Source organism: Adiantum capillus-veneris, chromosome 12 (assembly GCF_014529385.1).
Source record: "Adiantum capillus-veneris isolate H3 chromosome 12, ASM1452938v2, whole genome shotgun sequence".
NCBI lineage: Eukaryota > Viridiplantae > Streptophyta > Polypodiopsida > Polypodiales > Pteridaceae > Adiantum > Adiantum capillus-veneris.
The window spans coordinates 65858383-65876871 of record NC_140942.1 but is presented as its reverse complement, the minus strand read 5'-3'; the positions used below and the strand labels follow the sequence as shown (position 1 = coordinate 65876871).

At 43.6% G+C, this 18489-nt stretch overlaps 1 protein-coding gene across 1 annotated transcript in view; it reads left to right on the top strand.

Annotated features, from left to right (window-relative positions):
- The first annotated feature begins 4773 nt into the window (after nucleotides 1-4773).
- The window catches only part of LOC147445849 (adaptin family protein), an 83826-nt gene continuing 70110 nt past the window's right edge, over nucleotides 4774-18489 (top strand). Inside the window, exons 1-3 of the mRNA XM_086525224.1 lie at nucleotides 4774-4929; nucleotides 5136-5652; nucleotides 6823-6947. Coding sequence (XP_086381350.1) covers nucleotides 4880-4929; nucleotides 5136-5652; nucleotides 6823-6947 — 692 coding nt within the window. The 5' untranslated portion in view covers nucleotides 4774-4879. The remainder of the gene's footprint in view (nucleotides 4930-5135; nucleotides 5653-6822; nucleotides 6948-18489) is intronic.

Sequence of the window (18489 nt, the reverse complement as noted above, 5' to 3'; positions counted from 1 at the left end):
TGCCCGTAACCTGAATTTGAAGAGATCCCGAGTCAAGAAATAGGAGCATATATATGGTGTTTGTGTCAACTTGGAGAAAGTTTGTAAGAAAACGCTTTTGGACATTCTCAAACTCTTTCCCAAGTAGACTTTGAGATGCTTCGGCCCCACACTTCAACTCCATAAAGAAGAACCGGTGTCAGCAATGCATCAAAAAGGTACTTCTTGAGAACCCAACACTTGATGTTTCTCGCATTACACATGTTCTCAAATGCATAATATGCTATCTTTCCTTCTTTCGAACGACGCATAGCACATTCATGCCATTTGTGATTGGACGGAACCTCAAGGCCAAGGTACTTAAATCTCTCAACAACTTCAAGTGTCTCATTGTTGTACACAATGCAGTGCTTTTCCTTATGGTTGGTTTTCACAAGCATAATCTTTGTTTTGGATTCATTCACAATCAGCCCATTATGCAAGCAAAAGTTCTCAAGGACAAACATAAATTTTTGTGCATCTTCTAAAGTGTGTGCTAGAAGCGCTACATCATCTGAATACAACAAAAGCATGATTATCGCATTGCAAATAGTGACCTCTTCAATGCCTTCTTCTTGCATAAAGTCAAGTACCATTTGTTCCAATTGATCAATGCATAGACCAAAGAGAGTTGGTGACCATGAGCATCTTTGTTTAACCCCAATAGTGACAACAAATTTTGTTGAAATTCCTCTTCTTATGCGCAATTGATACATCACCTTCTCATAGATTCGAGAAACTGCAAGCATAAACTCACTTGGCACTTGGAGTTCTTCCATCCTTCGCCACAAATTGTTACATGGAATCATATCAAAGGCTTTCTTAAAGTCCAAAAAACAACAATACAATCGCTTGGCTTTTGACCGACTTTCCTCCATGCGACCACGAAGAGTGACAAGATGATCAACGGTGCTATGGCATCGACGAAAAACTGCTTGTCCTTTTGTACGCTTGTCATTCTCTTCAACCCAATCACTCAATTTTATCTCCATTATGCACCCAAACAACTTTGCCATAAGAGACCCAATCATTATAGTCCGGTAGTTGTTTACATTTTTTTATCCCCTCATTTATGCAAAGGCTTAACCCAATTACTACTCCAATCATAAGGCATACCATGTTGAAGTGAAAAATTGAACATATCACACATCCACTCATGGGTAAAATCTCCCGTCTATTTGATCTTCTCCGGCTTGATACCTTGAAGATCTCCTGCTTTGCGAGTGGCCAACTTTTTAAGCCCACCGCATACATCCTCAATAGTAAAAAAAGAGGGCATACATGGGAGTGAACCATAAAATGGAATTTTTTCAGCATTTGGTTGCTCATATAATTGCCTACAATGTATGTACAAATCCACGAGATTCAAGTTATAAAAAATTCAACCCGCTTGCCTCTCAAGTTTCTCCAAAATCTTCCACATGCACGTACCTTTTCTTGAACTTGAAAAAGTTGTTGCTTTACTTCCGATCTTCTTCTCTTCTTTTGAATCAATGCCTTGTATGTATGCAAATGACTTTGATAGTCGTATTTGTCCAGAGTTGCATCAAGCTTTATCAAGGACTTTCGAGCATCTTGACATTCTTTATCAAACCACCTTTTGCTTGATCTATCATTATTGATATCATGGAGATGCTTTATGGCAAAGCATTCTTCGACACAACTTGAACAAATAACTTTCTTGAAAGATTCCCATTTAGTTTCCAATGGTGCGTCATATTGAAGCTTTGTCATCCATAACTTTTTCTCAACCATTTCAATGTACATTGGTGTCCGTTTGAAATCCATACATAGTGATAATTTCTATTTCCTTTGGCTGAGATTATCATGCTTAGTTCCTTCTCCACGTGCAAGGTCAATAAATAAGGTCCGATGGTATGATTCCGGGGTCCATTGGCCAAACATAAAACTCTTTATGTGATACATGATGGCTTCGGAGAGTAGAATATAGTCAATCACTCTATCCCCATTATGTTTTCTACATGCAAATCCATTGGTTCCACTCCACAAAGATACACCATTGACAACGAGCATACACGTACTATTACACATGTGTAAAAGTAACTTTCCATAGTGATCCGGCTCTTTCTCATCCATTGCAGTACGATCATACAAGTGAACTTCCTCCAACTCCCTTGAAATGTATGGCATATCAAATTGTCGAGTATCATGTTGCAATGTTTTCGTGCGAGCATTCATATCCTTAAATACAATAGCATCACCTTCGCCTTTGAAATAAGCAATGTCCTCTTCTATATAAAAAAATGAATGATCTCTATCCATACATGCATAAAAGAGGGAATCATGACGAGGAATGTAGCAACCGACTACAAAAATGGGTGCTCTTTTTTGTGTCATAATTTTCAGCCATATGTAACGTTTGTACTTATCATCTTTCACAACGGATACAAACTCTTCGAATCCTTTATTAACCTTACATACTACCCGTCCTTGCCCTCTTCGTTGCTTGAGATTCTTTGACCACATCAATGAATGTAGCTTGTAATCCTCCCAGCCATTAATTCTTTGTGTATCATGCTCCCAAGTTCAACAAGAAGTACAACGTCGACTTTGCTTGTTAGTTCATCAATGGCAACCCCTGCATTTCATGGGTATCCATTGCAAGTTCAAGAGTGTATTTTCAATTGCAACTCGTCCTCATAGGTGGCGCATCCCTATTTTCTCGAGGGACTTGCCTCCTCCTTGGGCACATTTTCTTCGTGAGAGATCTCCTTGTTTTTCTTATTCTTTTCCTCATATGCCTTGCGACACATATTTTGTTGCTTAAAAGTGCGATCTTCACATACAAAACATTTTGTATCCCTCAAATAGATTCAACTATTATCAAGGATAATATTTCGTTTGGTCTCATTCGGCATGGTGCATACAATTGGCCGTTCTCTGAGCAAGGAGCACCTTGTTTACCCATTCTATGTGCTCTATAGACCATAACTCCGGACATGCCAAAGTGGGTTTTGAAGAAATCTTCGATGACAATGGCAAAAGAAGGAGACATCTCTAACTTCTCTTCAAAAATTCCACGAATAACAATGCTCTTGGAATGTTGCTCCCGTTCCTTCGACTCCTCCACATCCACATTCTCAACATTCTCTGTTTGAGCAATGTCTTGCATGAGTGAGGAATTAGGAACCACATTGTTACCACATACATCAACCCAATACTTGTTTGTGCATACATTTTTCAATGTCGCATGCATCCCGGCTCATGGTGTCAAATTTCTCCTCTTTCAATACATGGTCATGCTCTACTTTGCTCATGCGCTCCTTCAAAGCATTCAAGTCCACAAGAGAGAGATTACATTCCTTGACTTCCTCTTCAAGTTGCATCAAACATGTTGTTTGCATCTCAAGTGTCCTCTTGAGATTCTCATTCTCAACCACATGTACCCTTAGCGTGCAATTCTCCATTGCAAGTGCCCGTAAGTCTTCGCCTTGTTTGTTTACGGTCTCTTGCAATGATACCAAGTATGTCGTGATCATGGTTTTCAATGTCGTTGGTTAAGTGGTTGTGTTGCTATCTCCACACTTAGGAGATTTTGGATCATTTCCACAATGATTGTGGACCTCGTTGAAGAAGAAGAACCCTTGCGAGTGCTGGAAGACATTGTATGTAAAATAAGAGATGAGAGTCAACTTTCTTGAACGTGTTCACTTCAGAAATGCTGCTACAAAATCGCCTTCCATAACTTTGATATTTTTTTGTCTTCACATCAATGCGTAGAGGGTATCGTGCTCTTCTATTGAGGCTATAGATCACCCGAATCGGAGTTCGGATGAAGAAGTTATGATTAAAAGAGTGAACTGCTGTCTACAAGTTCAAAAAACGGTTGAGAGAGAGAGAGAGAGAGAGAGAGAGAGAGAGAGAGAGAGAGAGAGAGAGAGAAGGGAGAAAGAGGAAAAAGAAATCACAAAAGATTGTTTGAGCTTTTGTCTATGGAAGAGTGCTGCTTGCTAGCAATAAGGAATCGAGTTGTGGCCAGCACTCGCATGAACTTATTATAGCTAGCGTTACTCTCTTAATGCAAGAGAGTCAAGTGGTGGCTCGAATGGTGCAAATGAAGAGCTGTCGTATGTGTTGTGAAGATACCAATGCTACAGCTCTGCACAATTGCGAGCAAGCTATGAGCTGCCTTCAAGCACGTTATGGCTTCTATGGCTTGCTAAAGATTCTCAGGACTCAAGGAGCTCTGATACCAGTATTACGAGGTTGGAGATATGGCGAAGCTGAAAATAGCCAAGCAGGTCTCGCCATAGGAACTCTCTCTCTCTCCCTCTCTCTCTCTCTCTCTCTCTCACACACACACACACACCCCTTGCTGAGCGTCAGCTCTCCCCAAGATCCGAGTAGCCGCCTCCGGCATGGGTACGATACGAGCCAGCTTGACAAGTGGCTCTCGTAGCCTTTGTTAAGTTAATCCATAATACCTAAGGGACGCTTCACTTAGCCAAACCCCTAACTCGACACAATGTGCGTGCTCCCCATGTAGGATACGTCAAAATCAGTTTGGATTAGGGACATATTATGCACCTCTTAGGTGGTTAATACTACATTCTTCGTATATGCTGCCGTGATGTATGGCTAGCACTCATAGTGCACTCCTCTAGTTTGTACTTCTTCGGAGCATTCCTAGAGGTCTCTTGTTGTGTGTATAGCTCCATTTTGCTAGTATAAATTGTATATTACCCAAAATTACTTTTGCTAGTATAAATCGTAATTACCTCTCTATCCCTTTGTAGAGGCACGTTTTAAAGTTAACTTGCTCGTTCGGTACGTGCGAAATTACGAGTTACGCATGAGAGCTTACATTTGAGAACTCCAGAAGACTCTCAGCGAACAAGCCATGCCTCCTGCAGCTTCTCAGCGTGCTTCTTCAACATCAAGCCCATCGGGGTAAGTTGGATCAACTCCATCCCTGTTTTTTCTTACTCGATCCTTTGAAATTAAGTTTGATCTTTGGCTATCTTTGCCCAAATGACCTATAGATTTCATGTCTGCTTCTGCATTACGTTCGTTTTTTTCTCATGTTTTTGCGCCTCATGGACCATTTTTCTGGCAAACCATGGTTTTGGTTGGTGATCTCGATGATGTCCTGACAGGAAAGGAGAGCTTGCAGAGCTCAAAACACAGCTGCGTCAATTGGCAGGGAGTCGCGCCCCAGGTGTTGAAGATGTGAAGAGAGAGCTTTACAAGAAGGTTATCTCCTACATGACCATTGGCATAGATGTATCACCACTTTTCAGTGAAATGGTCATGTGTTCTGCCACATCAGATGTTGTCTTGAAGAAAATGTGCTATCTGTATGTGGGCAATTATGCAAGGGTACACCCAGACTTGGCGCTTCTCACAATCAACTTTTTACAAAAGGATTGCCAGGATGAGTACCCAATGATAAGAGGCTTGGCCCTTCGGAGCCTTTGCTCACTGAGAGTGCAAAATTTAGTGGAGTACCTTGTTGGACCTCTTCGATCAGGCCTTAAAGATGTACATGGATATGTACGAACAGTAGCTGTCTTGGGAGTTCTTAAGTTGTATCATATTGCACCCATCGCCTGCACTGACAATGACTTTCCTGCCATGCTGAAACAGTTAATGCTTCATGATGGCGATCCTCAGGTAGGCCTCTTGTGAGCCTGATCTTGAGAAACTTATTTTTAAAAATGAGAAACTGTTTCTTAGCTCAGATTTAATTAAGAGTTAACAAATTTTAAGTGTTGTCAATGTAAAGAAAAAGAAATAGAGACACACCACATGTTAACTAGCCCCCCCCCCCCCCCCCCCCGCCCCAACCAAAAAAATTGGATGTGTTTTCCTGCTTGTTTCTGAAATCTAACTGTGAATCTAATTTCAAAAAAAATTCATGGTACAATCTAGAGAAGTCGGTTTCAAGCTTCAACATTTGTCCTATGTATGGCTTAGTACACACACTTCTGATATTGGATTGACTAGATGGAAATGTGTACATTGTGTGATTGTACTACCCACACAAATAGCATTGGACGACAGCCTTAGATGTACCGTTGCTATCTTGAAATCTATATTCTAGATCATAAAAATGTCATCATTTCACACTAGTGGATGCCGAGAGGGAGCTGAATATCTAGGCCATTTTGTCCTTTGAAAATGCCAAGACTTTATTTTTATGGGTTTAAGTCCATCAGGTGTCTTCCGTTGTTTAAGTAGTTCATGTATAGGAAATTACATTTGGGTGATTTCTTGTTTTTGCCAAATGGACATCATATACACATTACTGTCATTAAAGTCTGGATTCACTAGGCAAAACTGCTACCTTTGTTTGGAGTGATGCATGGGTTTAAACCAAATATGTTGTTTATCATCTTTGACAGAAGTTTGAAAGGGGCGCACCAACAGAGTGAGAACAGGATTTCATCACATGCAGGGTATTGAGTATTTTTGGACATCGTGTCCTAGCTATTGCTTGAGTTTCTTTGAAGTGAGGGACTTCCAGTTGTGAAGATATTACTCATGCTATTTATTATGCACCTCTTTAAAAAAAGGTCTTTGCTTCTGATCAGCTTCACCAGACGCGAAGACACAAGTGGCAAGGATAGACACTCCTCCAAACCATATGGAGTGAGACTATGTCTTAAGTTTTATTGACCATTGTTAATGGTACTGGTTCCGATTTGTGTTCTCCTGTTTGTTGGATATGCATTGGTGATTAGTTTGTCTGTTATTAATTGTCCTTGTCTGGACGTCTCTTTGTTTGTGTAGTAGAATTATGTTTCATTGAAGATCTGGTGATTCCTTTTCTTCTTTGGACAGGTTATGGCAAACTGCTTGTGCGCACTTCAAGAAATTTTGACTCAGGAAGGTAGCAACATTGAAGAAGCAGGACTAGACAAGGATTTTTTCACCAGAAAACCTATCATATATCATTTTTTAAACAGGTGTGCTCAAATTATGATATTCAAATCTGTTTTACATATAACTATTCACCGTCTATGAGATTACTCTTCTGCACCTTTGTAGGCTGCTTGTTACAATACTAGTTTTTTTTTCCTACTGCTAAGTCTTGCATGTGTCTCAAAGTTGATGACATGGCATAAGTCACCACCGAATTATTGACGTGGCAAGCTGATCGTAAGGATAATGTGGCAGAGCTGTACAATATGCTGACGTGGCTTCGTAAATCGTGGTGTGAATCCTGGAAGCTGATGTGGCTGGTTTTATGTAAAACTGGCAGCTTTTGGGCGTATGCTATTCTGGGCACTAGCTTTTCAGAGCGCCAGCTTTTGTATCAGATGCTTTTCAGGCCATGGGCCTTTAAAAGGATGCCTAGAGGAGCTCTCTGGAGACTAGTGTATGGCTACACGTCGCAAAGCAAGCTTCTCTGGGAGGTGTACTCTGTGATTATCAATACAAAAACAAGTACCGAACTATGCATGAAGAGAGTGCACACATCCATGTTATTGAAGGTCATTTGCAATGCGAACAAATTTTGCACCAGATTTTGGGGCCAATGCATGAGGAAGCACAACTCTGCGCTTTGTGTCGACTCTCTTTTTCATTTCAGTTGAAGTTTTAAAAGTTTTCCTCAGTTCTGTTTGTGTGGTGTTGAAGATTTCCCACTTGGGTGTCCAAGCTGGTTACAATGGTAACAATCGATTCTTCTTCTATGGAGGGTCCGATTTAACTTTTTGTAGCACACATGAGTTCCAACACTGAATCCGATAGGGAAGAACATATCCGCCCTACTACTGTTTTGCGGCAGGAAGTAGAGAATCCCAAGGATATAGACAGAACCAACGGAGATTCTAGCAACGGCAAGCCTTCTTCTGATGACTCAGAAGATGACCAAGCTAAGCCTACAGTAGAAGCTCTTGACAGATTTCAATACAAGATGCTTGTGCTTGGTGACTTTGTTAGATTTACACCACTCTGTTGCTTCACTCAGGTCTAGGGCACTTCCTTGTTCGGCTGTGTCTCCGGGTTGGCCACCCATTAGGAAGAGGATGGGGTCTAGAAGGGCCTCTTTATTTGCCATGAGATTATGGAGGTGACTAACATTTTGACAAGTCATGTGTGCAAGAATGGTGGGTGTGAGAGAGAGGTGTAAGAGTGGTCAAAGGATGCACTTTTCCCCCCCAAAAAGGGGATGGACAACTTTATGATTTTCGGTCTTCCATAACTCCTACATATGATGTCCAATTTGAGCGGAAATTACAGATTTGTAATCTACATGCGGAGCTCTTTCCATAGATATGTTACATGCTATGGTTTTTCTTGCTAGGTTTTAAATTTTATTTTGGGGGGAAAATTTGAATTCAAATAAACTAGCCGTTTTGCCTATTTGAATTCAAAATTGTCCTTTGATTGCTTTCTTAATACTAGAGGTTTGACTCCCTTAAACTGTCAAATAAAGAGACCCTCCTAGACCCCATTCTCCTCCTAATGCATAGCATAGGTTGTACCTTGTCCGACCACCCGAGTTTGGGGCCGGCCGCCAGCTTGAGTTGGGCGCCCACCTTGGGCACTCATATATATATATATATATATATATATATATATATATATATATATATATATATATATATATATATGGGGCCAGGGGGGTTCACATTTCATTATCATTTGATCATTGTGAGGGTCTCTTGTTTTGGTAGTCATGGGGGGCTGATCGCCCCCTCTTCCACACACCATTTTTCTCTCTCTCTCTCTCTCTCTCTCTCTCTCTCTCTCTCTGATCGAGCGACTGAGCTGGGGAAATCCAGACACCCACGACTGCGGAGGACTACACAGCATCGACGGAGGCTACAGTAGAGGATTCGGATCACTTTGGCCCGACATGCACGACGCCCGGTCAGACTACTGTCCATGGAGGAGATTGATGAGATCCGCTGGCGACCGATGCTGGATCTCTTGTGACTTGTGATTTAGCTATCCCAGCTAGCTGCTTAGCTCACACCTACCAGTTTAGGATCCCATAGTACTTTTATTTTATCATTTTTTCATTTCATTTTGTTACTCTGACTTGGTATCAGATTCACCACATTGTAACGCTTTGGTCTCATAGGTCATTTTGGCCTTTTGAAGACGTTAATATAACATTTCATTTCATTTCTCTCTCTCTCTCTCTCTCTCTCTCTCTCTCTCTCTCTCTCACGCTTCCGCACACGGGCACTCACATGGTATCGGTCGCCAGTACACATGGTATCAGCACCTTCAGCTTCCATGGTCTGGGACCAGGTGCATCTCCTTCTGCATCAGGCTTCTCTTCCAAGAAGAAGATCAGCCAGCCTTTTGTATCAGCAAGGAAAGCGATGGGATATGCTGAGTTTTCATCACCGAGAAACCCTTCTCCACTTGTGTTTTCTACATGGCGATCACCTCTAGGCAGCAAGCGCTGGCCTCTACAGGTCCTTTCCATCGCGGGAAAACCCTCTCTCCACCTGCGTTTTCCAGCAGCACCTACGTTTTTGGTTGATTCACCAGCTTTTTTTGCAAGAGAGGGGGAGCACTAGCCACACCCATCTGGATCTTGCCTCCTATCCGGCTTGGCATCCGGTACCTTGCCAGCGAGATTCCTCTTCATGTCCCTCATATTTCAGCCATATACACGTTTGTTTTTTCTCTGTTTTCAGCCCAGCCTTTTCATCACCTTGCAGTTGCGTTTTTGGGTGGACAACAACCACATGGTTTGAGGTTTTTATGAAGGATGAGGTTACCTCGTGCCAGGACACCATCCGGTGGTGGTCCGTGCGGTCTCTCAGTGGTTGCTGCAGTACACGGTATCTTCGACATCGGCTTGATCATCTATGGGCGTACAATCCTTGGGAGATCCATTCATTCCAGCCATCATTCGGTGGTTGTGCACTTTTGAGGGGGTGGTGATTTGTGGTTTGCTATGGACACACCTACGCACTCATCAGAGGAGTTCACACGAGATATGGCCATGCTCATGGCATATGGGATCACGACATTCCTAGAGAAGACACCACCGTCTTGGGTGGCCAGACACTTACCACTTGACCTCGACATACATCAGACCACTTGCTTACACATGAGCATCTCCTGTCTTAGGGAGAGGATCTTGGATCTCTTCTTGGACAGGTTCATTGCTTGGATCTACAGACTGGAGCAGGACCTCAGTGCTTTGGACTCTCTTGGAGAGTTTACCCGCACGAAGCTTGGCTTGGATGGTAGTGCAGCTGCTCTTCTGATCATTTGGATTGCTACCTTCAGAGTTGCTTATATTCACCCTCAGTAATCTTACAACATACTTATCCCCCAACCTGGGGAGTAGGCCACGCCCATCTCATTCACATTGAGAGCCACACATAGATGCGGTTTGTTGGTGTTGTTGGCGTGGATTTTGTTTTGGTTGACACCGGAGGATTGGAGGTAGGAGATACAGGCAAGACGACGTGGACAGATTGGTATGGCCTTTTCTCTTCTCAGAGGATCTTCATTGCGTAGACTTCTCAGTCTGGCTTTCCTTCTTCGTACAGGATGATCACGGTGCAGGACAACTTGGTTTGACCACACCTCTTCTCAAAGGCCCTTCACAGCGCAGATTGTTAGAGTCTGGCTTTCCCCTCATCTTGATCACCCTACCTACTCACATGACACCATCTGGTAGTGGTCCGTGCGGTCTCTCGGTGACTGTTGCAGCTTACGGTAGCTTCTACAGTGCAGACTGTTTAGTTTGGCTTTCCTTGTTTTGGAGGACGTTTACGACGCAAATTGCTACATCTGGCCTTCCTGGAGTTTTACAGAGCTTAGCCACCTGGCCACATTGGGTTGCATGTTCATGCATTGACAGGCTTCCGGTCATTCTCATGACGGTTCTTGGGCTTCTCCATTTTCTCCTGACGGTTTGACTAAAGACACCATAGATCCTATTGGGCAGGACACTTGCAGGTCTATTGGCACGTCTTTTACGACAAGGAGTTGTTTTCACACTCAGTTCGAGATCTTCACACAGTATCTTCACCCTGTATTGGCGGAGTACAGCAGTTTGCTACACTGCTCGTGACGACACTTTACCATGAAGATCTCTCGGAGGTCGGGACACCCCAGATTGCTGTTACACTCGCAGAGTTTGTCGGAGTATTGTCCTTAAATGGACATTGTAGCAGACATCTTCATCATTTGCCTCACATCTTCGGCTTCATGCGGTTTGTTCAGCATCAGATGTTGAGAGGGGGTGTTAGATTTACACCACTTTGCTGCTTCACACATGTCAGGTCTAGGGCACTTCCTTGTACAGCTAGTGTCTCCGGGCTGGCCACCCATAGCATAGGTTGTACCTTGTGCGGCCACCCGAGTTTGGGGCCGGCCGCCCACTTGAGTTGGGCGCCCACCTTGGACACTCATATATATGGGGGCAGGGGGGTACACATTTCATTATCATGTGATCATTGTGAGGGTCTCTTGTTTTGGTAGTCATGGGGGGCTGATCACCCCCTCTTCCACACACCAACTCTCTCTCTCTCTCTCTCTCTCTCACGCTTCTGCACACGCGCACTCTCGACCCAATACACAATGTCCAGATAGTCATGGGGAGTTGATCGCCCCCTATTCACCATATCTTGCGTTGTGGTCTCCTCTCTCTCTCTCTCTCCCCCCCCCCCCCCCCCCCTCACGCTTCCGCACACGCGCACTCTCACACTTCTCAGGTACTCGAAAGTATTTGAAATATACAAAGTACCTCTAGAATCGGATGATTCTAGAAGTTTACGACAGATGGCAGATGCAAAACACCACTCAAATCGACAATGAAGAACACAACCAAGCCACGTGCAGAAAAGTAGAAGCTTTATTCCAAAGAAGAGTTTGATGAAGCGCTTGAGCTTAAGGTCAACGAGTTGATGAAATCTTAGAAGGATTCTCGGAAGGGGCACAAGTTAAAGGATTATACTCGTTATCTGGGTCAGAAACTTCTAGGATCTTGCAGTAAGGGGATCAAAGAAACGCAACAGACGTGTTCATGTTGAGGACAAATTAGTTTTTCTTCTTTCAATTCTAGTTCCAGTTCTAGCGAGGATGAGAAAAGACTGTCAGAGTGAAGAAAGCATAAGAAAAGAAAATCAAAGAAAAGCAAGTCTAGAAAGCACAAAAAGCATTCTTGCATTTCAGAGAAGGAAACATCTTCCACCTTTGAGGGTTAAGACTGTAAAGAGAACGCACCACATGCTAATGGAAAAAAACAAACGGAACAAACTTTCAAGCACTTCAATAACAATCGAACTAAAGGAGATGCACACTACACGAGACATGGGGTGGTGGAGTTTCACCCTAAGAGAGCACCAGGCCCAAACCCTAGCGCCCTTCAACACTTTACAGGAGATGGCTCCGCTCCGCTTCCGCTTCCGCTCTCGCTCCTGCTCCCGCTCCCGCAAAGATGCCAGATAGAGAACCCACCTTTGGTATTTTAAGGTCCTAGGCCGAAAAGCAGTACATGAAAAAGCATCTGATCCAAATGCATCTTGCCTAAAAGCTGCTAGCGTAAAACTAGGCCATTCGTACACTTGCCATGCTAGCAGCCTACAGCGCAAAGCGTGGAATGGCTGTACAGCTACTACGTCATCTTGCCAACACGATTTGCGGAGATATTTGTATAGTCCTGCCACGTCATCAACTGGCTAGGAAAGGGAGCTTGGGTGTGTGTATGCTGTTGTATCTTATTATTTAAGGCCCTAGAAACTTAGGCCCCATCGGGCGGGGTCCCACAAGGTGGGAGAACTTTTGTTTGTCCCACTCTGTGAGAAACTATAAGTTGGTGAGAACTTCTTCTGCCACTACTTCTAGGAATTAGACCCCTCGGCCGGGATTTGTAGGTTGGCTCAGATCTTCAGTTGCTTGACACGTCAGCAGTTTGTGACATCTCCCCTTCTTGAAAGAAGAGTAATCGTCTGCGATTACAATATTTGCACAACAACTCAAGATAGCTCAAAAATATCCGAGGGTCATTCTGAGGGACATTCAATTTTCTCATTCCATATCGGAGCTCTTGATATTATGGCGTAGCAAAATTAGCCATCGCACCTAGTCTGAGCTGATCTATAATGGGTGTCATAACGTACTAAAATTACGGAACCCAATTTGGAATATTCAGTGATTGACACATCACAATGTAACACAAATGCTCACATATACATGTTACAAGACATAGAAACAAATAGTTACCGATAAACACTCCCCCCATAAATAACCATGGGCCTTGAGTTGTTCAATGACTCCCTTATCACTCCTCCGGCAAATAACCTAAAGAGGTTCGGCCCATGAGATATAGAGGCCTTGTACGAAGCTCCCTAGACTGCAGCCTGCGTCACTTGGAGGTGTTGAGAGTAATCACTGCTCAGACTATTTCTTTTCTAGTACTCCCCCTGTAAATAACCATCTAGGTCCGGACCATGAGTAAAATAACAACACTTTTTAAACATTCAATACTCCCCTAGCACAAGGGTCCGGGCCATGAGTATGTGCAAGCATTCTCAAACATCGATTCCGGTAAGTACTCTTTACGAAAGTAAATCACTTGCATTAAAACCTGAGAGTCAAACAATTCTCAAATCAGCACCAAGATAGGTTTAAAATAGATACAATCCATTTCAAACAAATTTCAAACAAGACTTTCTCAAACAAAGTTCAAAAGTATCTAAATATAAAGCAACCAGAAAATTCACTCGGATTTTTGTTCGGACAACCGAACTTTGAGGATGATTGGCTTGCCCTTTTGCATGAAGGTGATTGTACGGTTCTGGACCTGGAGTGTCGCGTCATTCTTGTCGTGCCAAGGCATGCCCAAGAGAAATCGCATTGCCCAACTTCATGATGTGGAAATCGGCTTTTCCATGGTATCCTTGGGGGAAGAGCACCAATGAGCGGTACCACTTTCTGAGTTTGCCCGTTGGCTAGCTTGGCCTCAAGTTCACCACCATGTTAATCAAAGTCCATCTGCTTCACGAATTCTCGATGGATGAAATTTCGGTAGCTCTTGGGTCAAAGAAAATCAGGGCTTTCAAGCTATTGACTTGGCCATATAATTTGCACAATTCGTTTGTACTTTCAAGGTTTATGCCATAAATGTCATGTACAAGGCTACTGGCAAGTCTAGCTTGTTTGGCCGGAGGTGGTTCTAAGGCTCTGTCAGTTGTCGGAGTAGGCATTGGCTCCGCAGGTCTTTCTGTTCGAAGGGGACAATTAAAATAATTATGCCCTGATTGAAAGTATCCAAAACATTAGGCTTCTTGTAACTAAGTGTCTCGTTGTTGACGTGTCAAATGAGGCTTTTGAGGTCGACTTTTATGAGAATCTCGAGGAGTTGTTTGTTGTGATCAAGGATTTTGGTTTGTTGCTGGTGTTTCTTTTGTGGTAAACTCTAGCTTTCCTTTCATAAGATTATAACCGACCGCGGCATGGTCCATAAGTTCTTGCATTGTGAATACTTGTTAAGGCAGACAGTACTCATGTAACGGTGATGGCAGTCCAATTGTGAATCGCTCGCACTATCCTCCAAGGGAATCAACTTGAAGAAAGACACCGGAAGGTAAGAAGTCGAGAGACCTTTGGTTATAGTCTTCCATGGTCTCCATGGCAAGCATTTTTAAGATGCCCTATTCTAGCAAAATCTAGACTACAAACAGAGAGTCCATATATTTGCATGCAAAAATTGACTTGAAAGCTTGCCATGTTCTTGGAGCATGCGATTGTGTCGCGATTGAACTCCACCCACTGCACAGTATTTTTCTTAGAACTCCCACTGCTTGAGAAATCTTCGACTCTTTTGTATATTTCCCAAAGCATAGATGTTGTTGAATTGTTGTAGAAACTGCAATGCTTTCTTTCGATTTTCAGTCTTAAAAAGTGAAAAATTTGATTGTCGTGCCGCCATCCATGCAAACCCCGGATATGGATAATAAGGATATCCATACGGGCTCCAACCATTTTACCTTGGTGGCAATGCCGGTGGCAAAGGGTGGTTACACTGGATCAGGTCAGACGGCTGCACCATGCTCTTGAAGACTCCTCCAATTGGAACAGATGGTTGAGAAGGTTGCCGGTTAGAGGCTCTTGCACGTTCTGTGCCGGAGGAGGGGGTACCACCTAGGGCATAAGAGAGGGTAACATGCAATTCAGAAACTGATGGAAACCTTGTAGCATTGGGAGATTCTGTTGCGGATGCCGTGAGAGTATGTCGCAAAGTTCGTCAAGAAGAAACTGCAGGTACACTGCGGATGCCGTGAAAGTATGTCGCAAAGCTCGCCAAGAAGAAACTGCAGGTACTCTGCCGTATGCTTTGAGTAAAGCACACGAGTAGAGCTCTGATACCACTACCACGGGAAGGCACCACGTGCCAACGGAAAAGAACTGCTACAAACTTTCAATGTTAGGTGCAGCGGAATGAATGTTGAACTTTGCTCAAGATGAGTGCTCCGAATTGTGCTCAAGGTTCCTTTTACTTATGGAAGGGAGAGTGCAAGGTGCAGCAAAATGAATGTTTGAACTTTGCTCAAGATGAGTGCTCCGAACTGTGCTCAAGGTTCCTTTTTGTTCTTATGGAAGGGAGAGCCTTTTGTTCTTAACGAGAGAGTGCAATGAACACAAACAAAGTGAATGGACACTGTGTGTGAAAGTGCATGAGACTGAGAGAGAGAGAGAGAAGAGAAATACGACACCAGAGACGTAAAACCCTCCTCCGAAGGCCCCACTCTCGTCCGCGAGAGTGGTCTACTATTGATTGCACAAACTGGTACAAACTGGATGCATGTGAATGATGCAAGTCTAGGCTAAATCGATGACGATGCCGGGGATGGCGAGACCGATCTAAGGGCTGAATTCTGATGCTTATGTACTGCTGTCCAAAAACGCTGCTGGCTGAATTCTGCTATTGCTGAAAACGCTATGAAAAACGCAGGTTTGCTGGTCCTTACTGCTGAAAATCTGCTGGTCTTTAGGGCTGAAATCTGTCGGTGCTATTTGCTGAAAATCACCATGCAAAGGGAGGGCGATCTGGGTTCTGAAAACGCTAGGGCTGCAAAGCCATCTTGGAGGAAAAACGCTACAAACTGGGATGGTTTGGCGAGGTTATGTGATGCAAAAGGCTAGTGCTGAGGTTGTCTTGGCGAGGGTGGTTGCTGCTGATGAAAACGCCAAGGCTGATGTTGATGAAAAACGCTAGGGCTAGGGTTTCTTTCTCCTTGGAGGGAAAACGCCACCAAGGGAGTTCTTGCTGAGAAGTTGCCTGTTGAGCACTGGTGCTCCTGCTGCCTCTTCTGCCAATTAGTGCTAGCCTAGGTTTGCTTATATACAAACTTGGTAAATTTGCCCTACCTACTTTCCAACAAAAGTCGCTTAAAAATAATAAGTGAAAATTGTCAAAAATAGGGAAAATAGGTCTATGCACTGTAAAAATGCTACTGATGGGATCTGATCGGAATCTGAAGGTCATGCTGTGTGCAACCAAAGGATATGCATCTAATCTAAGTGTCTGGACATGCACGGTCTGGGAACAGACTCACAAAAGTGCCAGATCACTTCCTATTCTAGACTGACTTGACTGAACTGAACCCTGATCATGTTGTAGCTTGTCCACTGACACATAGGGTTGGGTGTGTCACACGACAGAGAGCCTTCCGTTCTTAATGCGAGAGTGCAATGGACACAAACAAAGTGAATAGACACTGTGCGTGAAGGTGCATGAGACTGAGAGATAGAGAGAGAAGAGAATACGACACCGGAATGTTGTCAAACCCTCCTCCAAGGGCCCCTCTCTCGATGGTGAGAGTGGTCTAGTATTGATTGCACAAAAATCTGATACAAGATGCTAATGCATATCTAAGTGCTGTGATGTCGTCCTTGGGAACAATCCCATCTTGATCACACAACTCATCATGCTTGTGAGAAATCACATCTTGATCATGCAAATCATCATGCTTGTCATTGTCATACAAATCATCATGCGTATCATTATCAATCAATTCATCATGCTTATCATCATGCAAATCTTGTGTGTCATGCTTTGGAGAAGACGAGACTGAGAGAGTCTCCGTCTCCTGAATCCTTTCAATTTTCGCCTGCACATTAGAAATGAGAGATGAAGAATGAACAACTTGCTCTCCACGAATGACAATGGGAAAGTCACTTTTGGCATTGAAAGTGAAGGTATTTTCCGCCCAATCAATGAGGGGGTTATGCTCACGAAACCATCGAATGCCCAAAATCATATCACATCTTTAGAGAGGAGAGACGAAAATTTTTCTACGGAAAGCAGCTTGTTGAACTATAAACAACACATCAAAGCACTCCTTCGTGATAAGAGAATCCATACCGGGAGCGAAGCGAGAGACCTCAAGAGGAGATTTCTGACTAACCTCTAGGCGGGCTCTCTCAACAAGAGAGGGACTAATCACATCATGCATACTGCTTGGGTCAAACAATATGACAAAACGCTGCCCCGTCATATGACCATAACATTTAATGAGAGACTCATGAATGGGAGCATCATGAGAAACTTGGGTCACACTCGTGTTGTCATTTATTGCATTGATAGAGGAAGTGGGTTCTGTGGATTCTTTAGATTCATTAAAGTCAAGCTTAGGACACGTTCTTTTTATGTGACTCTTAATGTGACAACGAAAACAACGACCTTTCTTAGAATAAGTGCTTTGTTCTTCCGACGTGATGTATGTCACCAGCGTGTGACTACTATCTATCCTTTTTGTTGATTTCTTTCTTATTATCTATTTACTTTCACTTTTTGGAAACACCCCTCGGGAAATCTAACTGCCCTGCATTGCATAGCTAGTGTGGAACTGTCCAGAGGGAGTCCAGGCCTGAGGGCAAGAGAGCACTAAGGTTGGACAAGGACTATGGTTAGCCAAGTGGGGTCATTGACTAGCCAAAGTGGAATCCTTTGCTACAGAGGCTACATTTCAGTTCTGGATGTGGCCGCAGTGTACAAAGAGGGTCGGATGACCTAGAAAGATACAATGGCAGCATCTCCTAAAATTTAGGGAACTGCTATTTTGGGACCTGAAAATGTCTTCGCGTCATTACGTGCAGTTTGACATGGGGATCATTTTGTTACTCTGTGGCCAAGTCAACAGAGGCTGCAGGTGAGATATTTTTAGACCCGAGGGTCTAAAGCGGGAAAATGCACAAATGAGTGACACTTGGCACTCTGAGGCCAGTTTACTACTTATAGAGAAGGCAAAAACGTGATTTATAGCTGGGAGGCTCATTTTGCAAGTCTCTGTCACAGGTTAAGAGCTATGGAGTGCTTGCTTTCCCTCTTATGCACAGTGCGGTGCCAGGAGTGATGCCCTGCACGCTACGCACTGCCCTCTCTCTCCCCTTTGGCAGTATGTTATGCCCCTCTAGTGGGCTTTTCATTTGACCAATGTACAGTTGTGTGGGTTCATGCGCGATTGCCGAGGCAAGAGCCTCTTGCACAGGTACTGGATTAGCTAGCGGCTAATCCCCCCG